This window comes from Phaenicophaeus curvirostris, chromosome 1, assembly GCF_032191515.1.
Source record: "Phaenicophaeus curvirostris isolate KB17595 chromosome 1, BPBGC_Pcur_1.0, whole genome shotgun sequence".
Classification (NCBI taxonomy): domain Eukaryota; kingdom Metazoa; phylum Chordata; class Aves; order Cuculiformes; family Cuculidae; genus Phaenicophaeus; species Phaenicophaeus curvirostris.
Window position 1 is genome coordinate 123,958,864 of NC_091392.1, and position 12,649 is coordinate 123,971,512.

Here is a 12,649-nt window from a genome sequence, read left to right on the forward strand (position 1 = left end):
TAAACAGCTGACTTGAATCCAGTATATCGGTCTAAATCCTTCGTAAAAGGAATAAAAAGATTTCTTTTTATGTATAGAGTTTACCAGGGAATAAAAGTGATGATACTTACATAACATGTTGGCTTTTCATTATTTAGACTGTATAGCTTTACATTTCCTCTAGTATGAACTGTTAAATTATAACAAAAAGTTCAGGTTTACTTTTGTTCAGATTTTGTTATTCACATCTTTTGAATTAGCTAAGTATATTTTAGTGCTCCAATATATGAGCTACAAAACCATCTTTTAACAATATTTAGATGATTGCATTTGGTTTGTTGTTTTTGTAATTAATTTGAAAATAAATGCAAAAGTTTACTTCAAATACAATATCATGTTGTATTTTATAACAGTAAACATTGAAATTTTATGTATGCATATTTACCTGTATGATTCATATTGCATCTGTGGGTAGGTAAATGGTGAATGTTTACTATACGGAAATGCACCCTTCAATCTGATGCATGAGTTATCATCCTGCACGCAAAGGCCATAAAAATACATATATAAACAGCCTCCTTTGCGTTTATAAGATAGGGAGACTTAACAGTATGTCCCTGTTTTAAGAAGAGCTTAGAGTTTTAAGAAAAAAAATGGGACTACTTGGAAATGGCACTCATATGATAAATTTCTATACTGCTGGCAGATAACAGAAATGAAAATGAAAAAAGATTTTGAGTTTTTGAAGCAGAATATAACTTTCAATGTACCTTTGCTGTAGAGAGCAGTATGAGTTCACTTAACATTCAGTGCTTTCCAGTATAAGTTAAAATGATCCAGACAGTAATTTTAGCTAATGTATCACAACTAATTGTGAAGGAGCTGTATTTTGTTGCATTCTGAACAGAAAAATTAGATATTAGAAAGATAATTTGGTAATGACTCAGTACTGTTCTTTAACTCACAAACATGTTGTCACAGTTTAAGGAATTGTAGAACATCTTCTGTGCCACAGTAAGTGATAATGTGTACTGTTACCTAAAGAAAATCCTGCTATCTTAAATTCATCAATCCTTTGTCTTGTATTTAGAACACATTAAATACATATTCCACGAAATACTGCTACTGAGACTCATCTCAGAGTCTCTATGACAGCTCAGTCACTCCTGAGACCCCAACTGAGTGACCTGGAAATAATCAGCAATAATACATACACTGCAGTTTCTGTCTTCAGCCACCCCTAACTCCTGGAGTCCTACTTTTCATCTATGGATTGTTTGTAAAGTGCTAACCGCAGTTCAACATTTTTTTTTTTGGGGGGGTGGGTGTTGGGGGGAGTTGTTTGAAGAGTTGTAGAAGTAGCACCTAACATACTAGGCACTTGTATTGAAATGGAATCAGCTCGATTCCCAAATCTCTGGCATATCGCTTAGCTTACTTACCTCTACCTGGGATCAAGATTATCAAGGAATCTTGCACCCATTAACCCCTATTGTCAGCAGTCTGGTAGATAAGGATTTTCCTGTAGTGCTATAGATTTGTCTGCAGTCTCTCTTAGCTTTATCTTTCTGTTCTCTTATCCATCTGCCTGAAACCTCTACTGTCCAAAGTATTTAGACAACTGGAAAAACTCAAACATGCTGAACACAGACCTAGAAACAGGCTGCTTGAAGTTGTCTTATTTTCAAGAAAAGTTAGGTATATTTCAATCCCAGAGCATGGGCTGCCATCTGGAGGGTAATCCCAGCCCTGAGATTAATATGAGGTTTATATAAGGCATGCTAAGATCCAGTGGAGTCTCCTCCTATGTGGTGGTCCAGAGCTACCTCCAGGCACAGCCTAAGCAGTGAAGTATCCACACAGCAGGGCAACCTCCAGATACCCACATGGATCCCCTCATCTATTTGGCTAATTCTGAATGAAGCACGGTGAATTTAGGACATAAACTCTCATGTATTACATTTCATTCCTTCGGATATTATGACAGCTCAGAGGAATTGGTTGACACCCACACTTGTTAACAGATTGCCACAAAGCAAAGCCGGAGACAGGGGCAGAGATGCTGCAGAGCAGTACGTGATAGATCAATCAGTGACAAGATCTTGCCATAATAAGGATAACACTTCTAAATGACAAGCAACACTTAAAGGAGATGCTCAAGTTCTGAGAAATACTGACTACTATTAGCAAAGTCTCGTCTTTTGATCTACTTCAGGCAGGTATCTCCTTCTAAATACATAAAAAGCTTAAGCAAAATAGACTTGAGAAAAAGTATGCATGAATGCAGCGAGGGTGGGATTTGGTAGTTTGGCATTTACAATGCCAATCACAGCAGCTGAAAATTCTTACAGAAAGCTCTGGATTGCAGCATACAGAAAAAAAAACAACAAACCAGAAGAATTTCAAAACCAGAGTGATTCTCTTTTAAAATGATTAATTTTGAACATTTTAATTGATGGTTACCTATAGCATAAAGTTCGACTAAAGTAAAAATAATATTCCCCAGGATCCTAAGATTAGTCATAGGATATGTTTTTGAGACTAATAGGATACATATGGTTGTTAGTCCAAATTTCAAAGTTGACAACAAATTACCAGTGATGTGTTTAAAACTCATATGACAATCAATTTAATGTCAACAGCCTTACTTGTGCAGGTTGTTTTAAAGTCAGTATATTTTTTTCCATAACAAAGTAATATTTCAAAGGCAAGAACAATCCTAAGATTATTTTTTTCATGTTACAAGGATGAAGAACGAAAAAAAGTCTGAAAAATAAATCTAACATGACAACATAAAAGGACTGAACATTTACCAGTGCAAATATCATCTGCTAAAGTTAAAATTGTCTTTGAAGTTTGATGAGCTGTAGAAGTATGCCTAAAACTGATAAAAAATATCTGTAATGTTTTTCTCCGTATCACTAATTTATCATGTGTACTTCTGCTGAAATACAAGAACCATCAAACAGTATGCTTTTTAGTTATATAAATGAGTACAAAGGAGATAAAGCAATAATAACTGATAAACAAAATTAACTGAATGTCTGATTAAAGCATTGATTTGATATGACTAATATACTTGTTTCTTTTATCACAGTAAAAACTATTGCTCTCAAGCTTCTGTAACTGGATAGCAGATAGCCAATTAAGTAACAGTGTGATTCATGTATAGCTTTAAATAACTTCAAAATAATAACAGAATTATCTGTCATGTTTAGTTACAGTAAATCATTAAAATAGTTTATGGAGTTTCATTTCAATGAATTTAACAGTCAAAAAATAAAATGCAGTAGAAGACATGGTCTATAAATTTCTATGATGCCTCTTACCTATGACATTTTCCACTATAAAATTCATGATGTTAAATGCTTCAATGTTAGATGTTTCTGAAAGCTCTACTTAAAATATTTTTGAAAGCCTAGCATTCATTTGCTGTGCATAGGTATGAAGGAAAATCTTCACACACTCCAACTTCAGTCTATCATCTCAGATGTCTAAGCAAAGGGTCTAAATTTATGTACAGTGAATAGAGTGAGTTGTCTGTGTGCCTTAAGTCCTGACAAAACACAGGTTGATGGGAAGATACAGGTAGCTGATGACCAGTTTCATTCTGCTGTAATATGACCAATACCGTACAGGTGCTTCTTGATCTATATAGACCTTATGGGGAACTTACTATAACCAAATATTGACTTAGAATGATGTTCCATAATCAGTTTGAACCAAACCACCTTTATGCTGCTTTCTCCCCTCTTAACTCCCTGGCCATGCACTCACTCTCACGACATCTTGGCTCTAGGATATGTTGCACCCATGTCACCATTATAGAGTCAGCTACCAAAAATTGATTTATTTTCAAGCACATTGCAAACACTGTGAGCATGAGTTCTGAAGCTTACTGAGGGAGAGGAGAATGACAGGGAGCAGGCATCAGAGTGACATTGCATTAAAGCAATTATGAAGCATAATACCCTTAATGGCTAAACTAGCTGCCAAGTAAAATTGTATGCCCTTGAGAGGCTCAACTGATTAATTCAAGAACCTATCTGAGTCAGAGGTCTCAAGCTGGACAAAGTGAACACTCTTCAAAATACATAAATACCAGGAACACAAAGATATTGACAGCAATGGAAGCTAGGTATCTAACTATTTTTTGTGCATCTGACTCTAAATGGATTTTTACGTTTTGACAACTTCCACTTTCATCATGATGATGTGAGAAGCATTTTAAACAAAAAACAACATAAAAAAGGGTGTTTGCTTGTCCAAAGATTCCAGGAAAATGTTAGTAGGAAAATTTCCCTCCTCCCCAGACTTTTCTGTGAAAGTAGAAGCTTGTACAATTACTTCTCTCTTGAACTCCTGGTATGCAGGCTTAGGCTGCCCTGGAAACCAAACTCCATTTTCTAATTATATTCTTCTTACCTCAAGAAGGCTTGTATAAGGAACTCTTAAATGAAAATAACTCTGAAAATAAAGTAAGTCAATATTCATAAAACAGCAGCCAGGGAATGGTAATAGGTATAAATGCTCTCAGAAAAGTGTTTCAAGTATATTGAGTTATTCTTTGTATGTGAGCATGCAGTAAATACTACAATAGCAATTTAATCCTCATTTGAATTTTTGACTTAAACTGTGTTGAAATGTCATTTTTGGTAACATATTTGCATGTGTGCCTACTATAGGAAGTAAATTATTCAACAACAGCACTGGACAAACTAAAGATCATTCATTCCTCAACAGTAATTCCAAATAATTTCAGTCTTAGATTTTGCTCTTGTAAATGTAACTTTCGTTTGTTGCTTTGTTCATTTTTACAAAAAATAATCTCATTGACTTGAGTACTCACATGAAGGAAATTATTCACAGTTGCAAGCTTTTTAAAATTTCTGACCTTTCCAAAGTATTATGTAACAAAAAATGGCATCTTGGATGCCTCTTTCAACATTCCTTACCACTTGAGAAATGAAAAAAAAACCCACTCAAAACCCAAGAAAAAATGTATATTATATTATAAAACAATGTTTGTTTCTTTTTTTGTAAGTCATCTTTCTTCATATGGAAATTGAATCTCCATACTATAAGTTAAAAATGTCTTCCAAAAAGAAATTCACTCATTTGCACTTAAGTGGGACGAAAGCTCTATTTGAAAGAAACTAGTGAGATTAAAAACACAATGTACAAGACTCCTTACTAACATTTCAACTATAACAAACCTGTAGGTATCTTTAGTATCCATCTCTAAAAGTATTATAAATTCAGCACCAAGAAGCTAGTCCTCCTGTGACTTTTAATGAGTAGAAATATAACATGCATGCTGTTAGAAAACCCATGAAAGAGCTGACTCTAAATTAATTATTTAAAAATACAAGTATTTACTACTTCAAATGAATTGCTTAGAAAGAAATGTGAAAGAAACAAAATATATGACCCTGTAGCCATACATTGCCAATTTATCCATTACATCTTTGAAGAAAGAGGTAATTTTGAAATGCTTGTTATAATTTTTTTCTTAATAAACCTTACGTGGGTTAATTGAAATATGTGTTTCATTTATTTCTGTTCTGAGTATGAATAGTCAATTTATGTGCTTTATTTCTTAGTAAGTCTGATATTTTTCTGGTATTTCTTTTCCTGCATTTTCTTCAGTCATTATAAACTAATAACTGGAATGAGAACAATATATTTGTGATGAAGCATGCATCTGTTTATAGGATACTTTAAGCAGTTGAAATCACTGATACACTCGCAGGTGATATTTGCTACAAAGTTCAAGGTAGATACCCAAGACAGGCCCTGCAAATAACTAGATCCTGAGATGTAAATTTAAAATGTGATTTTACTGAACTGAATGCCTTTTCTCTCTTTTAATTTCCTAGCTCCACGGTTCTCTAGAGTTACCTCTGAGTTCAGAAGAAGAAGTGTTCATTCACAGTTTCTTTATATTTGGATTTTGTGTGTGTGTATATACTTTAAGACTGATGTGAAAACCAAGCACTGAATAAATTGCTCATTTCAGGTGATATTTTCACTTCTTGAGTAGAAATAAGAAAAACAAATAAGTTGTCCATTGTAAGAATTTTACCTCTAGGCAAAAGTATAAGAAATTAAAAGAGTACAGAATGTGGAAAATACTGTTATGTTACATTTTGGTTATAGCTGTCTAGAATATTCTGAGAGGGATATAGGGCAAAAATTATGATTGGCACATGGATGTTACACATATTCCTAGTAATTTATTGTCAAATATGAAATTAGCACTAATAACTGTATGAATCCTATTATTGTCAAACCTAACTCAAAGCTAAAGATTTCACTGACCTATGTGTATTTCTTAATCATGTATTCATCACTACCGAAGCATTATATGAAGGTTTACAATAGATGCAATAAATAAACTATTGTTCAATTCTTTTGTTTAATCAATTATGTTATGTAACAACAAACTGAATTTCCACGAGACTTTTTTTATTTGGAATTGTCTCCAATATTAAATATAATATAAAATTAAGTTGCTAGTGAATTGGCCATTTCTAACAAATGTGTGTCAAGTATATCTAGGGATACTATAATCTGTGTATTTATCCATAGTATGCTTTGTAAATGGAGGAGAATAATACCTAGACATGAACAATCTGAACTTTAAGTGTTTCACATCTGTTAACAAATAGAAAAAAGATCCTTTTCAACATATTGTTTCAAAATATTCATAGTGTTATAATATACAACCCACAAATCCATAGTAGATCTAAGACACACAAAAAAAAAAAATGTGCAATGCAGCTTCTTGTAAAACCACTCCTCATTTGGACTGCATGAGCATGTGCATTCACCAATAATACTGGAAAGCATTTATTCTAGAACTGGAAAGCAGAATAATTCCTGGGAGAAAAAAAATGATACTAGCATTTGTCGTTCCACCAGGAGCCCAGAAACATCCTTACTGAGATTAGCTTTACATGTGAAGACCATTACTGTTCACTCAGGCAGAATATTCTGGGGGAGTTCATTAATTAAAAATTGTTATAAATCATTAATTTAAAATAGTTATCAGTAATAAGTGCTGAGGACACACCATTAAATTTTGATATTTACCACTTAACATTTTAATGTTTTTTTCCATAGTTCCATTAAGCGCTGTTTTATTTTTATGTATGCAAGGAAACACTTGTGTGTCTTTCAACATTATATATGACGAAATGCTTGCATATAATTTAGAAACAAAGCATCGCTTGAAGCCAAAAATCTGGAAAAAATGATCAGAGAATAATGTGACTCCTGGTGTTTCAAGTTTAGACAATTACAGTTGTTTCAGGGCTTTAATTTCACAGGTTGAAAATTATGTATATATGCACCTGTTTCTAAATTGCATTTCTTGGTATGCAGTATTATGTCTTATGTAAGAAATTGAACTTTTGGGTGATAATTCAATTGATATGGAAAATCTATTGAGGTTCCACAATCTTCTCTCATAAAAATAAAAAAACCAATATTTTTTTAAAAAAAAAACTTTAAAAATAAATTTGCTCTTTACCTTTTTAATAGGAATGTGAAAAACTGCATAAAAGTCTGAAATAGAATGTCTCATATATCTAATATCTACATAAAAAATGAAATGAAATGTGCATAGTTGCTGAGAGACCAAACAGACAATTTCAGTCCAATTAAATAATGTTTTGGCACTTAACATAGAAATTACCTCAGATAAGTATGACATATAGTACCCTCTAGAACAGACATTTCTTACTAGATTATAACCTAGCCTAAATAAAGAAGTTTTTATTATTCCATCATTAATTCGGATAAATTAAATCTGATTTCTGCAGAGTATTAATAAAATGAGAAAATTTGTATAAATGTATTGTCAAGTTTTATTTATATATGTGAATATATATTTATGGAGTGATTAGACATGCACGTATACGTATCTATTCTCAGATGCATACACAAATGGAAAAAAAAATAAACTTTTTAAATACATAGTTATTCTATGTCAATTTATCTTAATTAAGATCTTTCAGGATTTGACCAAAGTAGGAAAAAGAGTGGAAGGAAAATCAGTAGACGTGTTGCCACTGAGCTGTAACAGCAAACTTTTACTTAGTGCAGTTGAACGTTTCTGACTCACTGTTTCTTTTTTAGTAAATTATATTTGGCCCTTTATGGACAGTCTCAGCTACAGAATAGCTGGATTAATGGAGCCTGAAGGCTGAAAGTCTAAAAAGGGACTACAAGGTACCTAAGAAATATTTTTAGTTTTTTAATAATTAGATCCTAGTAATTAAAATCTCCACTATTACCTTGTGGTTTGGGGGGGGTGTTTAGATTTTTCTTCCTGAATCAAGACTTTTGGAAGTCCTCAGTCCATTTTCACTTTGGGAACGTATTTCTATGAACACTTCTCAATTTGGAATTGGAAAGCTGAGCTGAAAATGCCAATAAAAAAAATTGAAAAGTATTTTCTTTCTTTCAAGTAGATTGTGTAAAACTGCATGTGTGAGATTTTGGTCATCTTACATCTGGTTAGATTAAAAAGTTATGCATATGGTAAAGTTGGTACTCCTATATTCAGAGTTTCCTCATAGGATTGCTTTAGGAAAAAAAAAAAACAAACCACCTTTTTAATCTTTTCTTCCCTTCAAACTCTGCATTACTGAATGATATTGCTTGAGTGCATTCATAAAAAAACCAGAAGATAATGCCTTCATTTACTAGATTTACCCAAATTTACTAAAAATGCCCGCAGCTTCTATTGGTGCTATTTCTGACACTTCATGAGTCCTCCAGTTTTCTGTATATCTGTCCCAATCTGCAAAAACAGGGCTTGAACTGATTGAGGTATTATTACCAACAAAAAAACCTATAAAACAAATAGCAATATACAAACTCTTGTCCGGGTCAGAGTTAGGTAAACATTGTACTGTACATGTTTTTCCTAAACGGTTGTTTTAAATTTTCGATCTCTGTAGGGAAACTTGAGCAAAGACAATTAGGGTTTTTTTTTTTCCTAGATGCTAAGAACACACAGGTTCTTCGTGCATTTACACTATGTTTCAAATAGAAAATGATTACAGACTGAATATACCGTTTAGTTGAAATGCATAGAGATAAATCAATAATTCTAGATATTATGTCATTTTAATTTTCATCCTGAAAGGAGGCACAGATTCCTATTTATTTCATATCACGTTACTCATTACAGTGCAGTCATGCTTAACTCTCCCAAGCATCAGGTGAATAGTAGGATGTCAAGTGAATAGCGGGACACCTTTCCCATGACTGACACTAGACAGCATGAGCATGATAGGAGACTGTAGCTTCATAGGATTGAGGACTGCGTAATCTCCAGCTCTGGTTTCTTTTCTGTTGTCTTAGCAAGTGCAGCTGTAATCGTTAGCTTATTCTATAACACTCTATCAGTCACCCCTTATATTAACTCCTTCCTTAATGTGCAGTCACCATTTGTTCTGATGCTGTTTTATGGATGCCACATAACATAACAGTACAACGGGTCTGTGGTACCGTGACATTTTTTTTAGTTGCTGTTGTATACAAGAGACCGATATACCTCAGCAATAAATGCCATATATTTCTGTCCCTCAGCAGTGCTGGAGCCAAATGAATGATATAACTGGAGCCTTCCCAAAATGATTTAGAGGTATGTGGATGTGTCCTGTTTAAGAATTGAATGCCAATAGCACCTTCAGCATCAAACACACTGCGTTTAGCAGAGGGCTTACTCAAAAGTGTGCCCAGCACCACTCCCCAAAGGCCTGCTGGCAGGGCAAGATTTTAAGGTGAACCATCACTACTGATGTTTCAGCACACCATGTGCACCATCAGAAGCACACACAACCATGTAAATTATTTATGCATGCCCCAGGACATGCCCTGACACTTGCAGCCTGCTTCATTCCCAACTCAAGGTGGAGGACTGCAAGATGAGAAGCACAAAAATGCAGGGAAGAGAGGAGATTGCAAAATTTGGCAAATCTTAACATTATTCCAACATTAAAATATTTTGCTTTTTTTGGCAGGGTACAAACTCCCACTGAAATGAACGCTTGCTTTCTCAGTGAAACATAGGCATTCCAAACATTGTCCATCAGGATCAAGACATTAAGTCTAAGACTGGAAAACCAAATTTTCATGTCAGGGAACTATCACTTTTTTTCACTTGCTCTAGTTCTCACAGGATTTTTCAAAGTCATTTAAACAGTAAGTTGATATATTCTTGTAGCTTCTTTATATCAGGTTAAGTATTGTAGCTTCACATTAATTTATAGTCAGATTTTCCCATCTCTGTCTGAAAGAGACATCTTCAAATTAACTCTTTCATATTCATCTATAGATATTTAGTTTTCTGAAAAGTCTTTTCCAACACCAGCACTTCTGAAATTATTTAATCTGTTTTAGAACTATGAGAAATCAAAATGTAATTAATTTTAAAAATCATCGATAAAAAGCCTCTAGCTAAATACTAATTATTACACTCTCATTGAAGTAGTCTTATTGATACAATATATATAGCAAAATGATGTAAAAGCCAAAATAAGGTTCTGACTTCTGTAGAAAAAAAAACTGTATAGCGTAACTTTACCTTCTGTTCCCTAGGCTTATCTTCAAATAAAATGTCAAAATCGTCTAAAATTGTCATAGAGGAAAAGTTTTCTGAGTTGATGTGTCAGAAACAATACCTTCAGAACAACAGAAATTGCCTCTAGAAGGAAATATGTTACATCTCCTATTTTCTACATAACTGTTTCTGAAAACATGCATATCAGCATCTCAGAATATTACCTGGAGAGTATGAATAATTTTAGGTAATATTTTATCAATATCAAAACAAAGGTGAATTATGCTCTGCCCACTATTAGCCATAGGCTGGCAAGCACCATAAAATGTTCTGCCAATGACTGTCAGAATTAAGTTGCAAGCCTTCTGCTTTTATTGGTGTTGTGCTGCACAAGGTGCTTAGTTTTGCTTGCTTAATTTCCTTTTATTTTTTTTCCTTGAGATCTAGACAGCCACCAGATTTGGTTCTATTTGTTTCTGCAGCTAACACGATAAAAGTTCTATCAATAGGTTACTGTTCTGACACTAAAGTATAATTCCAGTGTAAACTACTGAGGACTGTTTGTTTCTTACAATTTGTCCTCTGTGTCAGTCCACAAAGGTGATGGAATGTCACATCCTGCAAACTGTAGTAAGTTATGCACTTAACTTTGCAAACTTATTTACCTCTATGACAGTAGGACATCAAAGAGACAAAACATACCCACCATCCAAGAAAAGGCAAGAAAAAAGTGAAAAAAAAATGGTTTCATCACACGTCAGGTTCTCTCCATGCATTTTTACATCTATATTCACACATTCAGAATAATCAGGGGCTATTATGTTAAATTCTCACTACTGGATAGTTTTGGACCAGCAAAAAAATTATAATTAGAGAATATGTTTGCAATTCCATAAATAATCACCAAAGCAGAGAAGTCTTGAAAAGCAGAATTTAAACTACAAAATCCCACTAAATATCACAGAAAATATACATAAAAATGGAAGTTTAGAAAGAAAATCTCAGTATGCTTGTAGCTATAGACTTCAAGCAAAGGTAAAAACCAGTCTCAGTACTATTCAAGGGCGTAGTATACAGTATTAATTTCTACCAGTGTTTTCTTTGTGAACGACAGTCTTCTAGATGATATATGTCTTTTCATTGGACTTACCAATGCCAACATACCATCACATTACTATCATACATTCATACATCAAATACCTTCTATTTGAATAGAAATTTTGTTTGCTACTTACCTAACTGGGTCTCCTGAATTGTTAGCTTACTCTCCAAAGGGTGTAAAAGCTTTGGTGGTTTATCTGTTAGTGGTGCTAAAAAAGAGAAAAATTAATATATACAGTTTTCTGATTATTATTGTATAAAATAAAATTTGATTTTATGCCTATTGTTTCAGGAATGCTTCATTTTTTCTTTTGTTTAAATAATGTCAGCAGCTGTAGATATTTTTACTTAGAAGGCAGTTATAGTATCAAAATGTACAGTCTTTCGCATACTAAGCTATCGAAGGCACTTATATTTAGAAAAGTCATCTCTGTAAATCCTTACAAAAACAGGCACTGATATGTTACACTTTTGTATTTTCATAAGTATGATTATTCATAGCTTGTTATAACATTTCATTACCTTTCTATCAAATATAGTAATTAACAGAGAAACAATATTAACTAAGAGAGTGTAAAACAATTTTGAATATTTGATAAAAAGTTTCCTTTAAAAATTATGACCATGACCCAAACCTTTGAAAATGGAGATCTAGAAAAAGACTCAGATTTGAAAATCCAAGAGATGGATACAGTAAATAATGCCAAAATTTGTAATAAGATGACTTCCTGCCCCCTTTTTGATCTACCCTGGAATAATTTTAGTAGACTTAGGCAAATTGTAGAATAGGAATAGTTTTGTAGTGGTCCAAATCCTCCTGAAGGTTGTTGAAGCATGTTCAGATGATGCAGCTAAATAATGCAGCTGTTCTACTAGATTAATCATCTGTAAACTTAATTCATAGAAATTACGTTGGTTGTTAATACTTTTGTTGTAGTGTACTCTTTACTAACTTCCAACAGACAAGTGCATGCTATATGAAGAAAAGTTTAT

At 33.3% G+C, this 12,649-nt stretch overlaps 1 protein-coding gene across 3 annotated transcripts in view; it reads right to left on the minus strand.

Moving 5' to 3' along the window:
* The window catches only part of IL1RAPL1 (interleukin 1 receptor accessory protein like 1), a 704,387-nt gene that overhangs the window by 149,360 nt on the left and 542,378 nt on the right, over positions 1-12,649 (minus strand). For all 3 annotated transcript variants that reach the window (XM_069873597.1, XM_069873613.1, XM_069873606.1), the window contains exon 6: positions 11,791-11,865. In XM_069873597.1, coding sequence (XP_069729698.1) covers positions 11,791-11,865 — 75 coding nt within the window. The remainder of the gene's footprint in view (positions 1-11,790; positions 11,866-12,649) is intronic.